Source organism: Taudactylus pleione, unplaced genomic scaffold (genome assembly GCF_031769625.1).
Source record: "Taudactylus pleione unplaced genomic scaffold, aTauple2 ptg000609l, whole genome shotgun sequence".
Lineage (NCBI taxonomy): Eukaryota > Metazoa > Chordata > Amphibia > Anura > Myobatrachidae > Taudactylus > Taudactylus pleione.
This window is the reverse complement of record NW_028285011.1, coordinates 12,749,278-12,772,761: the sequence shown is the minus strand read 5'-3', so window position 1 is coordinate 12,772,761 and position 23,484 is coordinate 12,749,278. Positions and strand designations below refer to the sequence as shown.

The 23,484-nt window shown below is 41.4% G+C and overlaps 1 protein-coding gene across 2 annotated transcripts in view; it reads left to right on the top strand.

The window, feature by feature from the left end:
• Positions 1-787: 787 nt before the first annotated feature.
• LOC148480646 (interleukin-1 receptor type 2-like) overlaps positions 788-23,484 on the top strand; it is a 35,610-nt gene continuing 12,913 nt past the window's right edge. The window contains exons 1-7 of one of the 2 annotated variants that reach the window (XM_088454068.1): positions 788-915; positions 3,168-3,342; positions 12,167-12,428; positions 16,340-16,520; positions 17,141-17,312; positions 17,557-17,622; positions 20,750-20,882. In XM_088454068.1, the coding sequence (XP_088310194.1) occupies positions 3,264-3,342; positions 12,167-12,428; positions 16,340-16,520; positions 17,141-17,312; positions 17,557-17,622; positions 20,750-20,882 (893 nt within the window). In that variant the 5' untranslated portion in view covers positions 788-915; positions 3,168-3,263. Of the gene's footprint in view, positions 916-3,164; positions 3,343-12,166; positions 12,429-16,339; positions 16,521-17,140; positions 17,313-17,556; positions 17,623-20,749; positions 20,883-23,484 lie in introns of both variants that reach the window. The other variant, XM_088454069.1, reaches the window with a different exon arrangement.

Genomic DNA, 23,484 nt, shown 5'->3' with positions numbered 1-23,484 from the left:
GGTGAGTGACAGCACGCCCCCTTTGTTGGGCGTGCCGGGGGCGTGGCTGGCCAGATGGAGGCATTCCCATGGGAACGTCTACAAAACCTTACAAAACCTTACAAAACCTTTAAGGACAAAATACTATTAAAATCAAATTTTCTTTAAAAATATTTTAAAAACAAAAAGGTCTATAAAATAAAACAAAACAGTAATGACAATTTATTAATATGGTTCCAGTAAGACTATCTCATTAGCAATGGATGCTTTTTGCTTTTGTTTAGGTCACCTTCACCTATCCTTACCGTATTGGCAATTGAGAATTAAGGATGTAGCATTAAAGAAAACTAAAAGCCCTCCACTATTAATAATGTAAAGTCTAGTGGCGGGCTTCTGGCCTCCTTATTCTTGTAATTTCTAAGTATTTGCAATTTTTTTTTAAAAATTGTGAAACAAAATTTTTGTTAACAACTCTGTATTTAACCTTTCTTTGTGCGTATTTATTAATATACATCAGCAAATCAAATAAATTGTCCTCATTGGTGAACAGAAAGTTTATATATCATGGAAGTGAGACTCTTAGTGTAGCTCTTATTATTTTATATCACAAATAAGGAACCCGCTCTGTGCTTTCCCTTTGCATTTCCTCACTTGCACAATAAGGATATTGAGGGGACCTGGAAAATGTATGCATGATTTTAGACACAATTTTGATTGAGAAATGTCTGAGGAAGTTCCACCATGCACGTTGAAGGTATATATACACACTCTATACATATATTTAATGGTCACACATTTTGCACTACACAGCACTGGACCAGTACTGTAAACACTGTTATTTATATACAAATCAACAAACAAAATTCAAAGAATTTACTCGCTACACAGAAATAAAAGACAAATATAGCCAGAGACCACTGAACTTCCCTAACGAAGGTAAGATCAATTTAATTTTTACTTCTTTTACTGTATATGCATCATTATTTGCATAACAAATATATGAATAGGTTAGATGATATAATCTAAAAAAAAATATTTAAGATTTGCTTTTTCAATTTTAATGACAATCAAATTTTTTAAATTCTAGAATTTTTTTTTTAAACCTTATTTACAATTGAATTCAGAGAATACATAAAATTTGAATGTCTAAAACCTAATCCCTATTTTATCCCATGTACACGGGGGTAGCAGACCTCAGAGGTACATATATACTGAAAGGGTATCAATGCTGTCTGTTCTACAATGAGAACTGTCAAATCTGTATAACCCATTCCTTTAATTGTCTTATGGTGTGTACACATGTAGCGATTTTAAAGAACGATTTGAACGATAACGATATCGTTACCATTATCATTCAAATAGTTAATTTAAAAGGACCCTACCAACTTACCATCGACCAGCGATGCGCGGCCACGTATGAACCATAGCAATATCGTCAATCGGATGTACATGCCTGTCAATTTGCTCGATATCGAGAGTTACTATAGAGACCCGCGAACGTTGATCGCAGGTCGCTATAGTCGCTGGTAAGTATGTGGTGTGCTGGGTTATCGATATCAATCATCCAGCACGCCAGGGAGGGTGCATGATGATCAGCCAGTGATATCGTATCGCCAGCTTATCGCTACGTGTGTACGCACCATTACTTATCTTTTATCATTATAACTACTACTTCAGATAAGTTTTATTTTTTTATGTCTGTAAATTGCTACTTTATATCACAAATTAAATATACTACATTATAATTATAGGTATGTGCTCTAGTATCGAAACTTAAAATGAACTATTATAACTACTAATGGAGGCAGTTTTTTCAGCAGATGTTTTAAACTTGCTCACATTACATTCCACATGGAACATAATAAGAGTAGACTGCTTTAAACATATTACATGGGCAGTTTGACTGATGATTTTTAATAATTTTCCTTTGACCCACATTTTCCACTGTGTTCGTGTGAACAGCAGAGATGTGCAGGCACTGGAACAATGGTTCTGTAGTATTTTCAGATTGTTTTGCATGCATTGCAAAGACACTAATGAAATTACTTTTTTATCCAAATCTGCAATATATAAGACTCTGAGATAAAACAGAAAAAAAAATGTGTTTGATATTATACAGATACCAACAAAATATTGATTAAAGTTAGATTTGCTTTCAGGCTTATAATATTGTTTGATTATAGCCATGTCGGCAGACGACAGGTCCCAGCCATTGCTTGGCGAATGTGATGCCATGTCAGCCACAAAGGATCAGTTGGCTTATTGGTTTGTGTCCCAGCTAACTGATTGCAGCTGGGACACCTTGCTTTTGAAAATGTAGCAGTGCAGCTGCTGCTGCTTTTTGTTACCGAGAGGGCTTGGCTTTGATTGTCTATTTCTCATATAAGGTTAGGAGGGTTTAGACTCCCTGCCTGTTATAGCTTTTTGCATGGGAGCTAGCTTGCTTATCCTGGTCTCTTCTGTGCTGTTGGATTTTCTTATAGCTGTGTGCCTAGCCAGTCTGGTCTCTGGTCTCCTGCAAATACATCTACTGCTAAGTATCTCTTTACTTACTTTTGAACAATAAACTTTATTATCATCTGCTACAGCCATTTGTTACTACACCTGCTGGGATTGTTTTCACACCTTTATCATCTGCTACAGCCATTTGTTACTACACCTGCTGGGATTGTTTTCACACCTTTATCATCTGCTACAGCCATTTGTTACTACACCTGCTGGGATTGTTTTCACACCTTTATCATCTGCTACAGTTAGTTGTTGCTATGCGTGCTGTGATTGTGTTTACCATTATCATCTGTGACAGTCATTTATTGCTACACCTGCGGTGATTGTTTACGCACCATTGTACCATTCTATAACATTGCATTACAAGTGTTTATCCACTGCTCCAGTTAAATCATGATATCACCTGTCTTTTTGTATAAACCTCTACTACTCTGAGTTTAAGACCTGGTGGCATCTCAGTACCAGTGAGAGGGTTGTTATAGGCGGAAACTCAGCTACTGTTCTAGAACCTTTATGAAAAATAGGTAATTGTATCATAACATTATTATGGTGTTTATTTAGTATTTGTTTAAATGTATGTGTGTTTTTATTTATATCATTATTACACTCTTGTAATAAGGACTTATTTCTGCTACTACTGCTTCTAATTTTCTTTTTTTACCTTTGATTTTTCCAAGTAGCAGACTTTGATGAACAGCAGCTGGGACAAGCACTGATACTCAGCGTCTATAGAGTTATCAACATTTTATCCTACAGATTTTTTTTTTTTAATTAAGATGTGGTTTCCATTCATTGTGGTTGGAACCTGTCTGTTGGAGACATGTGGATTTGGTGTTTATCGTATGAAGAATGAAGGTAAGGCAAAAATTATATGACCATGATCTATGTTAATTTAATGTTATTCCACCTATGGGACATATTTCTATCAGCACTGTTAAGAATCTGTGTAGTTACTGTTAATAAATATTAATACATATATTTTTTCCATTTGTATGTGTCTTGCGGCATTATGTAATAATACATATTTTTTGGCAGTTGTATGTGTCTTGATGTATTGTGCCTAATTCAATTGAAATGAACTTGGGTTTTGGTCTCTTCTCTTCCCTTCCTATTTGCTAGGTAATGTAATGATAGGGCTCACAGAACAGGAAGGAGATCATATAAATGGAGTCTATACCCTTTACTATTTACTGCAAATCCATGTGCTTTTCCATAAATATAGGCACCCACCATACAGATCACAGGTGATCAGCTTCTTTATGACTTTGTACTGTTAGGAGTAAAGGGTATATTTATCAATCCAGTGTGTTTGCCAAAGAAATGGTAATGTAATGTATCATATATCCATATTTAACAAAAGGGAAAATGCAGAGAAATCAGTAATTTATCCTACATTACCTATATTGCCTTGATTAAATTTCAAAACACAGTACAATACAAAAAGGCCTTTGCTGTAGACAACTTGAAAATTAATTGACAATTAAGGCATATTCTCTACCTTCTATGTCCCTCCCAAATATTTCCTCTCTGTGATTCTATCTATTTCTTTATCTCTCTTGTTTTTTTTACAAAATAATTGAAAATCAGGAGGTCATATTTCCATGGATACAGTATACAACACTGAATGTTCCCCATACAAATAATCAGACAGATGTATACAACACTGTATACAACACTGAGTGTCCCTCATATAAATGATCAGACAGATGGCAGAACCTATAGATGTTGACCTGATATAGGTGGAAGCAGTGTGTAATTGAGGTCAGTCCACACAGTGCCAGATTAAGGTCCACATGGGCCTGGAGCAGGGGCGTATTAATGATGGGTGCAGGGTGTGCACCCATCATTTGCACACTGTTCCCTGGGTCATCATTTGCACACTGGTCCCTGGGTCAAAGGAGGGCCCGCACCCTGCACCCATATTGTTTTTCTTATACTTACTTCTCCGATGTTACATGGAGTAATGCAACAGAAAACACCTGGAAAATGGCTGCCGTGGCCATTCTCCTGGCATTTTGCGCATACGCAGTAGGAAATCACCAGGAAAATGGCTGCCGCATAATTTTCCCAGTGATCTGAGCATGCGTAGTAGACTCCGTGCACAGACTTGTGCATGGAGTCTACTGCTGCTGTCAGTTCACTGACGGCAGCTGGGGAGAGAGGAGGGGGCCCTCTCCTAATACTCCCCTGGCCTGGTGGTGAAATTTATGAAGGGCCTATTGTGTACCAGCGCAGAGCACATCTCCTAGGGGATATGACCAGCGTAGAGCACTCTCCTTCAACAAAAGTCTATTTGTGCTGCTGTTAATAAAAGCCTACAACCTCTGAAGAATTCAACATAATGAATTGATTAAGGACCCTATTGATCACAATCTGCATTTTTAATGTAGATGTGATCAATTATTTTTGCCTAAATTCCGTACATGAAAAATAAAAGTTTCACGCAATGGTAGCATTATACTTTGCAGGGACACAGGCTCTGATAAGAGCTCTCCCCAGGGAAAGCTTACAATACCACTCTGCTTCCGGGTTTGGCATGACACATGTACAGCTATGGGGTCTGCTTTGCAGTCATATATCCCTCCTCCTAAAATCAAACCTTAATACTGTCATGATCCTGACAAATTTTTCCCATATTCTCCTATGTTTTATCTCTGCAATATTTGTTCCAGCTAGTGCTGAAGTCCACTTGCGCGGTGACCGTACATCAAACCCGGATGACACAGAGGACCGCCTGCACTGCACATTGCATCCAGCTGGCTATTAGATCTGTCCACACTGATCCTGCTCTGTACTCTAAGTGTTTACTCAGTATACTAGCACTCAGGACCTGATTCAGACCCGCTCGTGAGCGCTATGCGCTCGCAAGCAGGTCGTTGGTGACCCAGTGTGCACATGCGCACGACGGAGCCGGCTCCGTCGTGCGCATGCGCGAGACCCGGATAGCGATGGGCAAACCGTCGCTCCGGGTCACCCACAGCTATGCGAGCGGCCAGGAGGCCTCTCTAAAAATCAAGAGGGACGGCCCTGATTCTGAGCGAGTGCACACCAGAGTTCCCTCCAAAACTCTGTATAGGTGCAGCCATGTTGGATTCAGTCACCTGACTCTCCTCCACCACTCAGAGTGCTGCTTCCAGAGCAGCTAATTACAGCATTCAATCCCTGGGGATCCACCCCTATAAATTAGGGATGAGCGGGTTCAGATATCTGAAATCCGAACTCCCCTGAGCACCCCGATCCGAGCCGGGAAAAGAGTCTGGCTTGGGTTTTCCCACCTGGCTCGGATCTGAAATCGAGGCAAAATGTCATCATCCTGCTGTCGGATTCTCATGGGTTTTGGATTCTATAAAAGGTCTCCGCGTCAGCGCCATTTTTCACTCCGGCTGTGGACAGTGAAGAGGGAGGGTGGGGGTTTGCTGTGCTGGTGCTGCTGTTGTCCATAGGGGCTGTGTCCAAAGTCCAAAGGGGCTGTCTGGGCGGAATCGGTATGAAATATCGGTTCGATTCCTGGCAGCAGCAGCCCAACATCAGCAGAGTTCAGAGCAGCGGAAGCCGACAGCGCTGGAAATCCCGATCGTGGATAGGTGAGTATCTACTAACCTAACCCTAACCCTCCTTAGGGGTGCCTAACCCTAACCTCCCCCCCAAGTGCCTAACTCTAATCCCCTCTCTAAGTGCCTAACCCTAACCACCCCCTTCCCAACTGCCTAAACCTGTCCCCCGGGGGGGTGCCTAATCCTAAGTCCCCCCGGGGGTGCCTAACCCTAACCCTCCCTACCCCTAGCCTAACCCTCCAGGTGGGGTGCCTAACCCTAAGTTCCCCACCGGGAGCCCTAAACCTAACCCTCCCCCCTCCGCGGCTGTCCGCTCGTAGTGCCCGGAATCACTACGATCGGGATGCCGGGCGCCGGTCTCCCGGCGTCGGGGGAATGCCAGGCGTCTACATCTAGACGCCCGGCATTTCACCCTTGCCGGGATATGACAGTCGGGAAGCCGGCTGCCGGTATTTAGGCAGTCGGCTTCCCGATTGCCTACTGTCTGGGCTGTCTTGAGCAGTGCTGTTGTCCTATAAAGGCTGTGTTGTCCTTAGAGGGAGGGTGGGGGTTGTTGTGCTGGTGCTGCTGTTGTCCATAGGGGCTGTGTCCAAAGTCCATATGGGCTGGCTGGGCTGTGTTGTGCAGTGCTGTTGTCCCATAAAGGCTGTAGCCCTAAAGGGGTGCTGTAGTGTTGCCAGGGAGTGCTCGGTCCATTAGGGATGGTCCCCCCAAGTGGAAAAAAAAAAATTCTGTTTGTGTGCGCATTAGCCGCACGTTCATCAACTAAGTACTAAGTAGCAGCGCCAAGCGTGCGCCCATGTCATAAGTCAAGGGCCGGCTGGTCTGTTGAAGGGTGGTGTAACCCACAAAGTGCTCCAAAAAATAAAAAAATATATTTTCCTGTGTTTGTGACTTGTGTGCGCCTTAGCCGCACGTGCATCAACAAAGTAGAAATGCCAAGTGTGCGCCTGTGTCATAAGTCAAGGGCTGGCTAGCTCATCTGTTGAAGGGTGGTGTAACCTCCAAAGTGCCAGGAAAAAATAAAAATAAATTATATTTCTGTGTTTGTGACTTGTGTGTGCCTTAGCCGCACGTGCATCAACAAAGTAGCAGCGCCAAGCGTGCACTTGTGTCATAAGTCAAGGGCTAGCTGCTTATCTGTTGAAGGCTGGTGTAACCCCCAAAGTGCTGAAAAAAATATTATTTTTTTCTGTGTTTGTGACTTGTGTGCGGCGCGGTGCGCCTTAGCCACACGTGCATCAACAAAGTAGCAGCGCCAAGCGTGCGCCTATGTCATAAGTCAAGGGCCGGCTGGCTCATCTGTGGAAGGGTGGTGTAACCCCCAAAGTGCCGGGAAAAAATTGAAAAAAATAGTTTTCTGTGTTTGTGTGTGACTTAGCCGCACGTATAATATTACACAAATGGAGGACAAAAATTTGTCCGATAAAAATAAAATAGGGAAAGATCAAGAACCACTTCCTCCAAGTGCTGAAGCTGCTGCCACTAGTCATGACATAAACAATGAAATGCCATCAACGTTGTCTGCCAAGGCCGTTGCCCAATGTCATAGTAGAGGGCATATAAAATCCCATATGCCAAAGTTTAGGAAAATGACCTTAAAAAATAAATTGAAATCATCTGAGGAGAAACGTAAACTTACCAATATGCCATTTACGACATGGAGTGGCAAGAAACGGCTAAGGTCCTTCCCTATGTTCATGACTAGAGGTTCAGCTTCACATGATGATGGAAGCCCTCCTCCCGCTAGACAATTGAAATGAGTTAAGCTGGCAAAAGCACAGCAAAGAACTGTGCGTTCCAAGAAGATATCACAAATCCCCAAGAAGAGTCCAAGTGTGGCGGCGGTTGCGATGCCTGACCTTCCTAACACAGGACAGTAAGAGGTTACTCCTTCCACCATTTGCACGCCCTCTGCAAAGTGCTGGAAGGAGCACCCACAGTCCAGTTGCTGATATTCAAATTGAAGATGTCACTGTTGAAGTACAACAGGATGAGGATATTGGTGTAGCTGGCGCTGAGGAGGAAGTTGATGAGGAGGATTCTGATGGTGAAGTGGTTTGCACCGTGGGAGACAGTTGTTGTCTGTGGGATGAAAAAGCCCATCGTCATGCCTGGGCAGAAGACCAAACATTCCACCTCTTTGGTCTGGAAATATTTCAGCCAAATCCGGACAACAACTGTCTTGCCATATGTTGTGTATGTAAAGGTGTAATAAGTAGGGATAAGGATGTTAACCATCTAGGAACATCCTCCCTTATATGTCACCTGCACCATGTTCATAAAGTGTTACTGCCAAGTTCAGAATCTGTGGCTAAGACAATAAGCAGTCCAGGGACACCTAAATCCCTTTGTCCTGTTGTATCCAAGCACCTGCAAACCACACCGTCAATTCCCTCCTCATCAATTTCCTCCTCAGTCAGGATCAGAAGTAGTCCTGCAGGCCATGTCACTGGCATGACTGACTGCTCTCCTATCCGGGATTCCTCCGGAGGATCCGGCAGTGCTATGCCTAATGCTGCCGCTGCTGCTGTTGCTGCTGGGAGTCGTTCATCATCCCAGAGAGGAAGTTGGTATACCACTACTTCTATTACAAAGCAACTGACCGTCCAACAGTCCTTTGCAAGGAGGATGAAGTACGACAGCAGTCATCCTCTTGCAAAGTGGATAACTGCAGCCTTGACTGCTATGTTGGTGTTAGACGTGCGTCCGGTATCCACCATTAGTGCAGTGGGATTTAGACAATTGATGGAGGTAGTGTGTCGCCGATACTAAATCTCGTCTAGATTCCACTTCACTAGGCAGGCGATACCGAGAATGTACAGAGACATCAGAAAAAGCATCCTCAGTGTCCTAAAAAATGCGGTTGTACCCAATGTCCACTTAACCACGGACATGTGGACAAGTGGAACAGGGCAGACTAAGGACTATATGACTGTGACAGCCCACTGGGTAGATGTATTGCCTTATGCAGCAACAACAGCAGCGTCACCAGTAGCAGCATCTCAGAAACACCAGCTAGTTCCAAGGCAGGCTACGCTGTGTATCACCGGTTTCAGTAAGAGGCACACTGCCGATAACCTCTTAGAGAAATCATCGCCAAATGGCTTACCCCACTTAGACTCTCCTGGGGATTTGTGATATCTGACAACGCTACCAATATTGTGCGGGCATTACATCTGTGCAAATTCCAGCACATCCCATGTTTTGCTTACACAATAAATTTGGTGGTGCAGAAATTTCTGAAAAACGATAGGGGCACGCAGGAGACGCTTTGGGTGGCCCGAAAAATTTCTGCCCACTTTTGCCATTCAGCTACTGCGTGCTGAAGACTGGAGTGCCAGCAAATGCTCTTGAACCTGCCCTGCCATCACCTGAAGCAAGAGGTTGTGACGCGGTGGAACTCAACCCTCCATATGCTTCAGAGGATGGAGGAAGAGCAAATGGCCATTCAAGCCTATACATCCATCTATGCACACCCCTACTATAAATTACATTTCCTGACTGGCCCACTTTGCCAGTACAACGTCGCCTTTGCTAAGGTTACAGCTCTGTGCTGAGGGCCTGATTCAGACCCGCTCACAAGCGCACAGCGCTCGCAAGCGGGTCAATTGTGGGGTACTGTGCAAGCGCGGTGCACGTCGCGTACATGTGCAAGCCCTGGAGCGAGAGAGAAATTCTCTCGCACTGGGACTCACTACAAAAGGGGCGGCTGTCGATGTTGATCGACAGCTCGCCCCATTTTGTAGGTGGGGTGGGGGGGTGGCTATATAAATGGAGGCGTTCCCGAAGGAATGCCTGCCATTCGTGGGAGGCACCACTGACATCACCAGTGATGTCAGTGGAGAGCTTCCTGCTTTGTTAGAGCAGGAAGCTCTCTGGGGCTTGCGACGGACTAGACCCTACCACAAGGATCTCGTCGCAAGCCCCAATGGTCGCGACCATCGCCTGGTCACCCGCAAAAGCTGTGGGTGGTCACCCACAGCTTAGCGAGTGACCAGGAGGCCGCAACCCTCCCCCAAAAAAACACCCTGATTCAGAGCGAGCGCTCTTAAAGAGCATCCGGCTCTGAATCAGGCCCTGAGCTCCCAGGTACTCTGTATCTGAACGGTTCTAGTCTGTATCATTCCAATGCCAAGTCTGGTTATCAAGTTTCAAATTCCATCTAGTACTCCAGTGTGGTTTTACCACAGAGATTTGCTCATAACTACCTCCATCTGTCCCATATCTCCAATCATTGGTTCCAGCCTATTTCTCCAATCATCGGATCCAGGAGATATCTCAAATCATCGGTTCCAGCCAGTATCTCCAATCATCGGTCCCAGCCAATATCTCTAAACATAATACTGATTCAGTACTTCAATTCATCAACATCGGTCTCAAACTGATCCAGTACTTCAATTCACCATCATCGGTCTCAAACTGATCCAGTAATACAATTCATCAACATCGGTCTCAAACCGACCCAGTTCTTCAATTCACTGACATCAGTTCCAACCTGTCTCCATAAATCAGTTGAAAACCTGATTGTCTCCAAACATCGGTTTCAATCCAATCCTGCTTCATCAATTCTATATAATCAATTCTACTACATTGGTTCTTATCCAATTCTACCACTACAGTTCCAATTAAACAGTTCCCCACTGTCCTCGTCTTCGGGCTCATCACCTCCAGCAGTTCCACTGCATCCTATCTTCCCTCATTGCAAGAGGAAGTCCTGGCGCAAGCCACCCAGTATCAATAACACCTTCCTAGGCTCAACTTCAGCCTCCCACACCTGTTTCAACTAACTCCAACCCTGACAAATAGTTGTTGGTACTCCCCAAAAATGGGTCTTTTTGGGAGATATCCTACAAATATTCTTTAGTAAATAGGCCACTTAATGAGATGATTGTGGAAATAGTCTAGCACGAAAAATGCCAACAATGGCTGTTACGTTTCTAACTGGGATATATAGATGCTATCAGTACGCAAAAAATGGTGCAGACCCAGAACAGAGGCATGGAGTCTAATGAATTGGTGGTCTTCATTAGGGACCCCTATAGTATATGGGAGTTTGGGTTTCACTGTACTTAACATGCATGTCACAGCCCTATGACTGGGTTTCCTGTGTACAGTCTGGTGGTCTTCAGAGAATGTAGTGAAAGACTGAGTGGCTGAGCTGGTCACAATAAGACAAATTGGAGCATGGTCATCAAGCATGGGTCGGTAAACAGGTGGTCAATAGGGCTACCAGGAAGACACAGGATGCAGAAAAAAAGAGGAATTTTCTAAAGATTATCAATAGGCCGGGTCAGGATACAGGTAAGTAGCAGGTTGATCAAATAGATAGACCGCTGAAAGACTGATGTGAGCCTAATACTCTGTCAGTGATACATACTGCAAGTTCAAAAGGACTGGACTATTCAAATATAGCGCCAGCGTGACATTAGCAGTAACATGACCGCTTTTCCAAAATTAGCAGAGAGCCGAGCACTCATGCCGACAGCATGGTGGGGAAGCCCTACAGCCCAGGGACGGCACTCATGGAGTTATGTGCTGTGTGGCCCAAGATCAGCACCAACTGAAGGGGACCAGCGCCAATAAGGAGATGTCGATGTCCACCATGTCATGACATATAGATTCCACAATGCTTCCATATTGTTAATAGTGTGGTAGGCTTATCTGAGAGAAATTAAGCTCACTTGTTGCAGGGTTTTATACTCACATACTAGTGTGACTGGTCATTAGGAGAATCTGGTATGATAGGGTCCATAAATAAACCTTGTTGGTAATGTTCCCAATGCATATATTAAAACTGTAGTAAGCCATTACTTCAACCTTTTGGCAATGTGATGAAACAGATAGCATGTTGGACAGCTTTAGTCAATCAATTAATTAATTTGTTTATTCATTATAATTACATAGACATGATTTAGCTCTGTTAGAAACATATTTTGATCTATGCTAATGCCCTATAGTGGGTTTACTCCCAGTGATGACTGGAAAAAACTGACAAATATACATTTAAATTTTCCCATAAGAAACACTTACATTGATTATTAGACCATTAAAAAATGTAAAAAACTTTCTATACTCTTCTGTTTTTCAAGATGTATTTATACGGATCGCCTTTTTGTTTCTAGAAAAATGTCAAGAGCAGATCTCACATTCTGTGGGTTATTTTGTACTGAATGAAGAACCAGCAATCATCAAGTGCCCAGGCTTCCAGCATGTTCAGTTGGACCGTTCTATAACTCATGACCAATCATTTCATTTGGAGTGGGCCATAAATGGTCCTGAAAATGTAAATATTGAAGAAAAATCTAGAATACAGACTAACGATGAAGCCTTATGGTTCCTGCCAGCTTTATTAGAGGACAGTGGAATCTATACTTGTGTTCTGAGGTACTAATAATACACTTACCATATATTTATTCTTCTGGTATGTACCAGCTTTTCATGCACTGAATCATGTACTTCATGGATCTAGCTGGACACATCTCTTTACAGAGTACATTTTTTTTGGGGACATTGTGCTTTACAAAATAAATTCCAAACAATTTTATCTTACAAAATATGCACATAATTGATATAGATGTCATAACCTCCTGGAATTATGAATAGTGTTTATCAATAGTCACTAGAGCCAATAATACTGTAGGTCCTTTTGAGGAAAGAAAAAACTGTTCTATAAATCTCTGTAGAACAAATTTCTTAAAAATATGTTGGTCAAGTCATGAGAGGTTTAGCAGTAAGTCCATGGCTGCATGTCCAACCATTGGGATTATTGTTGTAAGCATAAGGGGCAATACAGGAACTTACAAGGTGGCAAGATTTATTTAAAAGAATAAGGTGTCTTCATAATTTTGCTGGGAGGGCAACAATTTAACATTTATTATAAAAAAAAATGTATATAATGCTAGCATACTACATATAGCACTTTACAGTTAGTTTGTATTAAAACATGGATGTGCCCATGCCGAGAAAATTGACCAATGAATTTATTTTGTAACCTGAATTGAAATAGCTTTTTAAATTAGAAACAGCATTAAGAGGGCACCTGGGGATAAATTTACTAAAATTCTGTTTTGGTTCTAAAACAAAACCGACCAAAATCAATGGACATCGTCGTTTTGATTTAAAAAAATCTATATTTACTAACTTAGATCTTTGTTGCTCTAAATGCCATCGGTTTTGATCTTTCAGTTCAAAACTGATGACATTTAAAAGTACAAACACAGCTGCAAACCTGTCCAAACAGGTTTGTTTAGGTAAAATGTAATTAAAGGGTATAAAAAAATGCGTAGGGCAGTAAGTAAGTAGCCCTGGACCTTTCAGCCTGGACTGGTATGAGAAAATAGAGGGACAGGATGGCACAGTGTGGGGTTCTCCCTATTTTCATTTAACTAGCACCTGACTGAACTAGCCAGTATGGTAATGCCATAGCAGGGAGACACACAGTCGGGGTCCCACTGCCATAACTTTAACCATCCCCAAAATAGTGAACTGATTTAGGGGAGGACCCAACACATTAACCATTTCTTTACTGTTTACTGTAACAAAATCTGCACAAATCATAGTAATCTGTGCATTTCTTCTCCCAAACTCGCCTGTCTCAGAAAGGTCTATTGTTTGGACAGGTTTGCCATCATTCTGTTATCGGGTTTTGGTCAGTTTTAAAATCTACGGGTTGTATAGTTGTCTATGTAAAAGCTATTGTTGGTCCAATGTTGTAAAATGTTCTAAAGTTGGCTGGTTTTTTTGTTCCCCAGACTTTTGCCCTTGGTAAATATGCGGTTTTGGTCGTTTGAAAAATCAACAGAATATCGACCAAAAAATACAAAACCGACCTTTGATAAATTTACCCCTTGGTGTGTGATTTTATAATTATTTTTGTTTGTACAATTAGTTAGTTTAGGGGACTTTTACCACACTACTTGAATGGAATTAATTAATAAGTGTCATGTTTAGGGTTTTAAGATTTGAGTCAGGACCCCTGGACTGGGATGACGGGCTGTAGCAGAATAGTGGTGTTAGGATCACCTGGTGCCTTCAGAGAGGTCAGTGATACCTGCAAGGCTCCCAGTCTGCCCCTGGAACCAATTAAGTGGAACTCAACCCCTTACCGTGAATATACAGTAGGGATAAGAGTCTGGAAACAGTGTTGGAGAACTCAGGGGACAGCACAGTGAGTAATTCAGGTAATTGGTAGTCTTCCTGAAATCTGCTAACAGATGCTGCATACCGATTATCAGAGCTGGATCATTGGACCCTAAATCCTCAAAGAGGAACCTAGACCTAGCACCCAGATGCCAACAACTGGAATGAACACTGTAGCAGAAACTAAGCATGAACCTCAACACTCTAGGAGAGGACCCATCGGGTAACAACCACAATCGACAGAGGTACAGATGGCATGGTGAGTAGTGAGCTGCAATGCTGAATAAAAGCAGTATATGAGGTAAGGAGTAAGCTGAAGTATAGGTAGGTTTAAAGTGCACTTGAACCTGCAATGAGCAAAAGAGATATACTCAGATGACTTCCTAGAAGATGAGGTCACTGTGGCATAAGACTTGGCACTGGAAGCACTAGGAGAGTATTTGATATGCCCAGGCTACTTCAGAATACTCTATCAAGCAAGCTGGAATTGAATCATATATGAATGAACATATTGATTTAACTCACAGACTTGGGCTGTAGATGAGTGGGACTGTGGAGAGCAGCAGCCAGCCAGTGTGGAACGGCAGGCTTGAACCAGAATGGGATCAGAGAGAACAGCAATCAGCCAGATTGGAGCTGCAGGCTTGAAATGGAATGGGACCGGAGAGAACAGCAGCCGACCAGGAGTGGGACTACAGGTTTGGACCGGAGTTTGATTGGCGGTAGCAGTAGCCAGCCAGAGTGGGACTGCAAGTTAGGTCCTGAGTGAGACTGGTGAGGATAACAGTAGTCGAGTCGAAGTGGAACCAGTGCTTGAACACAGGCTGGTAGGTGCGGGCTTGGAAACAGCATCAAGTTCAAGACTGCAGAGTGGATGGTGTACTCAGAGGCAGCAGCTTGCAGGAATCCACAACACAGGTTTAGGCAGTGGATCTGAGGTAGCACTTGCTCACTAGTGAGTGAGATGACTGGAAGGTAAAGAACCACATTGTTCAGGCAAGGTGCTTGTGCCAGGTGCATGTTTAAATTGGGTGCTCTTGGAAGAAATAGGCTGAAGTGGTCATGTGAGCACAGGAGACAGGATACTGGTGTTCACATTATCATAGACAACATTGCTGCACCCATGAATATCAGGAAATGGATTGACAGCACACTGGGACAGAATCGCCCATCTTGGTTAAGCACTGCCGGACAGGGTAAGAATGACTAAGTCCCGGTTTTTGTCACAATAAGGTTCAGTGCTACAGGGCCATTGCAGGCATTTCCAGCAATAGCTACACCCATGGGGAAGCCTAATAAGAATAGCGCTGTCCTCTGACCACTATCGCCATCTCTGGATGGCGTCAGCCGGGTCTGGCTAGGGAACAAAAGCTTATTACTAACTAGTAGTTAAAGTCCAGGCTTTCAGCACAGTGTGGATTTGTTAACCAGCAAAGCTAGACTGGCCAGGGAGCCGCAAGATCCCTATTTCTGCTTCCAGACAGACAATATTGGTGAGGAGCTGAGCATTGCTCAGCTGTCCGGGAAAATATTAATTGGCAGATTGGTATATTATGACTAATATTTATAAATAGACTCTTTTTGGAAACATACTTTACACCAGGGGTTCTTAACTCAGGTCATGTTTTGTGGATTTCTTTAATCATGCATAAAAGAGTTAATCTAATTTGCTGGGTCAGTAATTATACCACCTGCTTCCACAGACAGAAATCCTCAAAACATGAGGTTGAGGCTGAGAACCACTGATTTACACCAACTGATTTTTCCTTAAACTGCAATGACGCATTAGGCCTGATTCCAAGTCGGACGTAGCGGCATACGTGTCTGCGTCTTCTGCCTTTCACGCGTTCGCAACTGTATGCAATTGCCACTGCGAAGCCCTTCCCTGGTGTACATCGTTTATCCGCATGTGTAAGGACAACACAGTACTAAGCAAACATGAATGTGGTTTCACATAAAAAATGGCTGCTCTCTGCATCTCTTTTTATAACTCAAACAATATCAGAAGATGCAAACTGCACACCATTTTTGGAAAAGTGAGCCTGTGCCTCTGTGCCATGCTTTCCTCTAATGTAAAATATTTTAGCAAACAACTTTTTTTTGTCTTGAAGTGAATTTATAGTTGTTGCTTATAATATTAATATATTTCATTTCAGAAATGCATCCTTCTGCATTGAAATAACAATGTCTCTGACTGTCATGAGTGATACAGAAATGTCATTGTCTGGTATTGAATATCCACAAATTGCCCTTGAACACTCAGACTTTCACATGAATTGCCCAGATCTAAAGGACTTTAAGAAAGATCCTACAAATATGCGACTAAAATGGTATAAGGTATGAATAGTTAACCACTTAATTAGAATCTTTATCAAATAAATCTAAGAAGTTGAATAGCAGTGGTGCCAGCAGTTAGATTACTGATCAATAGCTAAATATCCTACATGGAGTATTTTTATACTGTGCATGCAGTTGGACATACAAAGAATGTGGTGTTGCATACAAACGTTACAGCAGGAGGGGTCAATACACAACGAGCTAATCAGAAGTGGCTAAACAGTAATGCTGATATCCATTATCATAGTGTATCATTGCGCCAGCTCTGCAACACCTGATATATATGAGATATATCCCTCCTATGATGCATACTGTAACTGTGGATGTGTATAAGGCATTATGTGACAGCGCCTTTATTTCACTAGGTTTGGCTGCCCCTGTACTGACTCTCCAGGGAAAGGGGATACAAGTCAACAGTATGCAGAAGTCTATGCATGGATGCATGCTTACACGTTTTGGTGCACATTTGTGTTAAACTATGAGTTCTAAATGTGCAGTTTTCTTTTTTTATACCCACATAAGGATACAGAATTGAGAAACAAGTTAGCTCACCAGGATCATATACAGAGATATGTTGCAGTATGTGATAAGTACATGAACATTATGTTTTCTTTGATTAGGATGGAGAACTTTTGCTGAATAACTCCAATTTCAAATACTTGGATGGCAACACACATGCTCTCATAAATAATGTAAGCCATAATGATGAAGGATTTTACAAATGCCAGTTAGCCATTACCCATGAAAACACAGATTTCACTGTTTCAAGGATTATCCATCTACGGACTGTAGGTAATTTATAGCCTAAGAAAACATGTTTGGTACTGTATTATATAGTACCATGATATCCTGTCACTAAATACACAGGAAATGTTATTTGTAATATGTCCATGAAAATAAAATAAAAACCAGAAGAGAAATGGAGCCTCTCATTATGACATTGTTTTTCACATGGTTATAAAATTGTTGTGCTTTAATATTTTGATATACTACTTAGTTTGTTGTGTAACAGCTTTTATTTCTTTGCCATGTATAGGACAAGATAAGAGACAGCATCCAGTCATTGTGAATCCGAGTTGCAAAACTATAGCAGCTGCCATAGGTATGACCCAAAGGATGTTAAGTTAATGATGTAGGCAAGGCTAGCTTTGGGCAGTGCCATTGGAACCATCCCAAAGAACCACACTTAATGCATTTCTCCAGACCCTTTTCTTTTTTGATAAATAGTTTTGGTAGAGGTTCCTGCAAGGATGTGTGTGCAGCCTATGGGTATGTGATCGCCCGCTGGCACCCCACTGTCTAGCAGACTTATTTGGCTGTTTGCAACTTTTAACCAGCCAAATAACCCTGGATCCATTTCACAGAAAGGTTATGCTTAAAAATTTAGTTCCTGGGACTCTGGTAAGGTAAAGAAGCAACCCAGTTAAAGGTTGTTGAAAAATGCTCTATTTGTTCACTATTACACTGGCAGGAGGAGATACAGTCCCAGTGGTATAAGTATACATCTATCTATCCTGTATTTAGTAGGACTAAGAGGTTGGGCAATTTAGAGACAAAGGGGAGGCTTTGCCATAGCAGCCAATCAGATTTTATAATTTTGAAAATCTAGTAGAAAAATGATAGCTAGAACCTAATTAAGTGTTCTAACTATATCTCCACTTTTTTTCTTTTCAGACATTAGAGTAAATCAATCCAAGTCATAGAAGATGTATTTTTTAAATGATTGGAATGATTGTATTACCCCACCCACGCTTAATCTTTCATCCAGCCTCCCATAATCCAAACATGCCCTTAAACCTTCTTTTATTCATTCTAGCCTACCTTCTATACTCATAACTCTCCAGTCTCTGACGTCCCACACTATTCTGCCTGTTGTGTCCACATATAGCCGTTCTAGATTGTACTTTACTGCTAGCAGTGCCCTCTCCCCTTTGTCTTCTCTGCATAATTCTATTATTGCACAGTGACAATATGTATTTATGTAAAGATGTGAAATTGTTTGCATCGGTTTGTATTTATGTAACTTGTTTTTTTCTATTTACTTAGTTTGGCACTACGGAACCCTCGTGGTGCCATATGCTGTAAATAAAAGATAATAATAATAAGACCTCCTCCCCATATGGCTGACAACTGTCATGCATTCACATGGCTAGTGGAAGCATAAATTTTGAGAGTGCTCATGAATCCCAATAGAACTGGTGCCAATGACTCCTGCTATACCTTAGTCAGTAGCTAGTGCTTCCTTCAGTAGTAGTTTCATGGTGTATTCCTTTCCCCCTACTTAGGGGCATATCCAATTAGCCGCAGGGTTTCACCCGCAGCTAATTCTTGGGCAAAAGTCCCGCGACGCGGGGATTAGCTATTCAATTAAAAAGCTTTTTCCCCGCGCCATTAGAACGGGACTCTTGCGCGAGAACACACTGATTCCGCGAGAACTGCGGAATCAGTGTGTTAAACTCTCTCACGCGATGCCGAACAGGGTGGCTTCACGCGGATTTTACCTTGCACCTACAGGAGGTGCGAGGTAAATCCCAACATCGGGGACTCGTACGCGAGGTATCAGGGACACCCGTGCATGGAATCCCCGCTAATTGAATCCCGACCAGCGCAATAATTAGCCGCGGGGTTAATTGGATATGCTCCATAGTGTGCCCTCATCACTGATGTGTGTGACCTTTAAAGGAAGAGAGGAGTTTATGGCAGACCTTGTTAGGCACTATACAAACCCCACTGTGAGTGAAGTTTCACCCCTTACATAAATTTCCATGCCCCTCCAGTGGTATATTAGGAGTCCGCAATGTATCCTTATAGAATATTCTATATTATGTCTATGAAACAATGGCAAGGGGTTGGAAGATCTTTCAGCTATATCCTAAGGACCATATAAAAATACGTTACTACCATAAAAATAAGTTTTGGAAAATGCCATTTACAGTATATGCCTCCCAGAAGATCCTTTCCTGCACTGAGCACTTCCAACAATGGCATAGCTGTAGGTGCCATTCATACATTTATTTTTCAGAACAAGCCCATGTTATATGCAAAAACCAAGTAAGAGAAATGTTGGAACTGAAGGGTAGTCACGTAAATGGGAATTCCCATACATTTATTATACAGAATTTAATGGACTTATTTGTGCCTAAATAATTTCAATGCAAGTACATTAGGCCTATTAAAGCAGAGAAAATTGGAGGTAAAGGCACTAATTTGTGTTATTCTAAAAAACAGTCTTAATTTAAAAGTACAAAATGACAAACCTAATATATATACTGCCCGAGGTCTCCTGTCAGTGCTCTGAAGGGGTGATTCAGAACAGGACGAAATTGCAAGCAGCTTTGCAATTCCGTCCTTGCAATTATGCAAATACAGCAGGAGGTGGCTGACACACCCTGCTGCATTTGCGATCCTAGCACTTACGACCATCTTCAATCAGGCAGAGGCATAGCAAGGGCTGCATGTGATCACGCAGGACCCTGTTTGCACATGTGTAGGACAGGTCCAGCGCATGCTCAGATTCCCGAAAATTGGGAATCTGCATTCAGCATTGCATGCTATATTAGCCCCTGAATCCATCATGCGGTGCAGAGGTAGTTATGTAAAAAATAAGGATCTCACACTTGGCCCTTTATTAATGATGAGGGCTGTAAAATTATGTCTGTAAACAAGTGGTAAGCATTTGAAAGTACCATTTCACTCCTACTTATTGTATAGATCACAGGTTCTCAAACTCGGTCCTCAGGACCCCAAACAGTGCATGTTTTCCATGTCTCCTTACAGAATCAAAAGTGAAATAATTAGCTCCATCTGTGGATCTTTTAAAATGTGTCAGTGAGTAATGACTACACCTGTGCACCAGCTGGGTGACCTGGAAAACGTGACCTGTGTGGGGTCCTGAGGACCGAGTTTGAGAACCACTGGTAGATATATAGTTCATTTCGGCATCACAGCATCAGTGCACATTTGCACATAAGCTAAGCAGCTGGCTAATAATGACCATACTTGTCATTATGTAAAAAGAGACAATCTGTTACAGAACTTTAAAAGGAAAATAAGGAAAATGGCCACCTATCACATACTACTGATCTAGTGCGACTCGGGTACACCAAAATATTGGCCCAATAAAATTATTCATCACACCGTGCTCTATCATTATACAGTATGTTTTACAGTTGCCTGAATGTGTTGTAATTGCAAGTAGGATATAATATATATGCTGATTTCTCCAACAGGTTCCAAATTAGTGATTCCATGCAAGGTCTTCACAGGGCACGACAAAAGCATTCTCAATGTGTGGTGGGTGGCCAATGACTCATTTGTTAATGAACTCTTTGAAGATGGCCGTGTTACAGAAGGGATATTACAGTAAGTATATTATATTTCATATGATCATTGAAAGACAACCCAATGTACTGTATAAGTGATAAATACTTTGTATTAATAGTTTGTATTTAAATGTTATGATGCAATAATAAGCAATGGAACATACTGTAGTTGTAATTTGATAACTAAGATAATTTGACTACAATATAGTTTTCTAAAGCAGCAAAAAGGCTAAGATGAATCTGTTACCTTAATAAATAAATGTCAAGTTTTTTTACTGTTTTCCTCCAAATACTGCTAATCATAACAATGTTATTATTAATTCCTTTAAATGCTTGGCAATAATGATAGCCAAAGATAACCTTTGTTCCAAATAGTTAATAGAATGATCGTCATTTATATATAAAACACATTGTGATTATATCATTAGCAAAAATTAGTGTTGTACTGTTTAATAATGCTTTAAGTATTACAATTAAAAGGCCAATGTAACATGATGGATTACTTAATTATTGCTTAATAACTTTGATAATGTACAGTAGTATCAGTCAGATATATTAAGCAAGAAATTATGATTTTTTTCACAGAGAATTACTGTGATAAATATCTATTTAGTGAAGATCGCAAAACCAGTGTCTTCAATTGAAAAATAGTAGAAATGCAATATTTGCATATACAGTATATCATTTAAATATTGCAAATATTTATCGGATTTTCTTGTTCTTGTTTATCGCATGCTTCATGGCATAGAAATAGCTTTTTTATAAGAAATAGTTAAGAGAGTAGGATATGAGAAACCCCCATGTTTAGGAAGACCTAACATGTAGTGCAGCTCCTCCTTTTTCTTGGCCTACTAGTTACTAGTGAGCAGATGCCTTCATCACAGACCACTTCAACTGAATCTTTTACTATTATTAATTATTCTACTTGTGTAGGTAAATGTGTCCATAATATATGATATATTTTAATTGAGTAATTATAATCCTACCTTACTGGCAATGGGTAATCAAAATATGTTGTTTGTGGTTTGGATGACTGCGCATGCTCCACTCCTTGCAGGCACATACACAAGGCTTCAGATTCCAGGGTGTTGGTCTACAAATTTGTTATAAGCTGAAATGAAAACCATCGCATCGCTAAACTATTTTCTCATTCCACAGTGGTTTTTGCATTGTGAGTTTACTCAGAATCCTTTTGTTACATTCCACAGATAAAATTCACAATAATACTCATATTTTCTAACGAAATTTTTGTGGAAATGATACATCGGCCCCTAAGTCTGTTGATGACCCTTCAACTATAAATTTTAACTACCGTATATACTCGAGTATAAGCCGAGTTTTTCAGTAAATTTTTTGTGCTGCAAAAGCACCCCCTCGGCTTATGCTCGAGTGATGCCCGCATGGTACGCAGCTGAGTAGCGTACCATGCGGGCCGCGGTGCAGACTGTGTCTCTGTGACACAGCTGCACCGCGTGTGTAGCGCTGACCGGACGGAGTTCGGTCAGCACTACACACTGCCAAACACACAGCCGCCGGTGCCAGCAGCTGTGTGTTTGTTGTAATCCTAGAATGGGGGGGAAAAAGGGAAATTTGGGAAAAAGGATTCTGCACAAGAGAAAAAGTAGAATAGAAATATAGATAACCAACTATAGATACAAATTACTGGAGAAAAACCTCCTGTTGAATTGAGATTGTTGGTGGTGCTCCCAAAAGTCAATTATTATAAACAGAAAAAATGTCCCTACACAGGCAGGTTAAGTGGACTCTTTTACTGGGGCACTCTTGAATAGTAGTTTGAAATGATATGATGAATAATTGATAAAATAACAATTTTAATTCACTCGTTAAAATATTGGTGCTAACAGCACTGGAAATACTGAATACCAAGACAAGACAAAAAGACGAACATAAACATATAACATATAATATAATAAATCCTGCCTGAAGTATCCAATCAATATTCTTATCGCAGGGAAAAAAGATTAGGGCGAAAATATAGCCTATCTCTTTGAAGAGATGGTGAAGGCTGGCAGCCGCAGACAAGGTAAGTGTGGAAAAACAATAAACACAAAGCAGGTATCCCTTACCAATGGTGACCATACATATCCCTGTTGTTTAACAATAAGCTTAGGTAGAAATGTAATCACATAATAAATCCACTTATTTCTAAATGATGGATAATAGTGCCTCTGTGTCTAAATATCATAAACCACAGTCAGATATTTATCAAGCTACTAATTGAGGCCTAGCATGCAGTCTGCAATCAGTGTAAAATGATTCTAGGCTTGGCACAAATGGATAACAGCTTTAAAGATCATCATTTGCTAGGTTTGTTTAAAGCTGTTATCCATTTGTGCCAAGCCTAGAATCATTTTACACTGATTGCAGACTGCATGCTAGGCCTCAATTAGTAGCTTGATAAATATCTGACTGTGGTTTATGATATTTAGACACAGAGGCACTATTATCCATCATTTAGAAATAAGTGGATTTATTATGTGATTACATTTCTACCTAAGCTTATTGTTAAACAACAGGGATATGTATGGTCACCATTGGTAAGGGATACCTGCTTTGTGTTTATTGTTTTTCCACACTTACCTTGTCTGCGGCTGCCAGCCTTCACCATCTCTTCAAAGAGA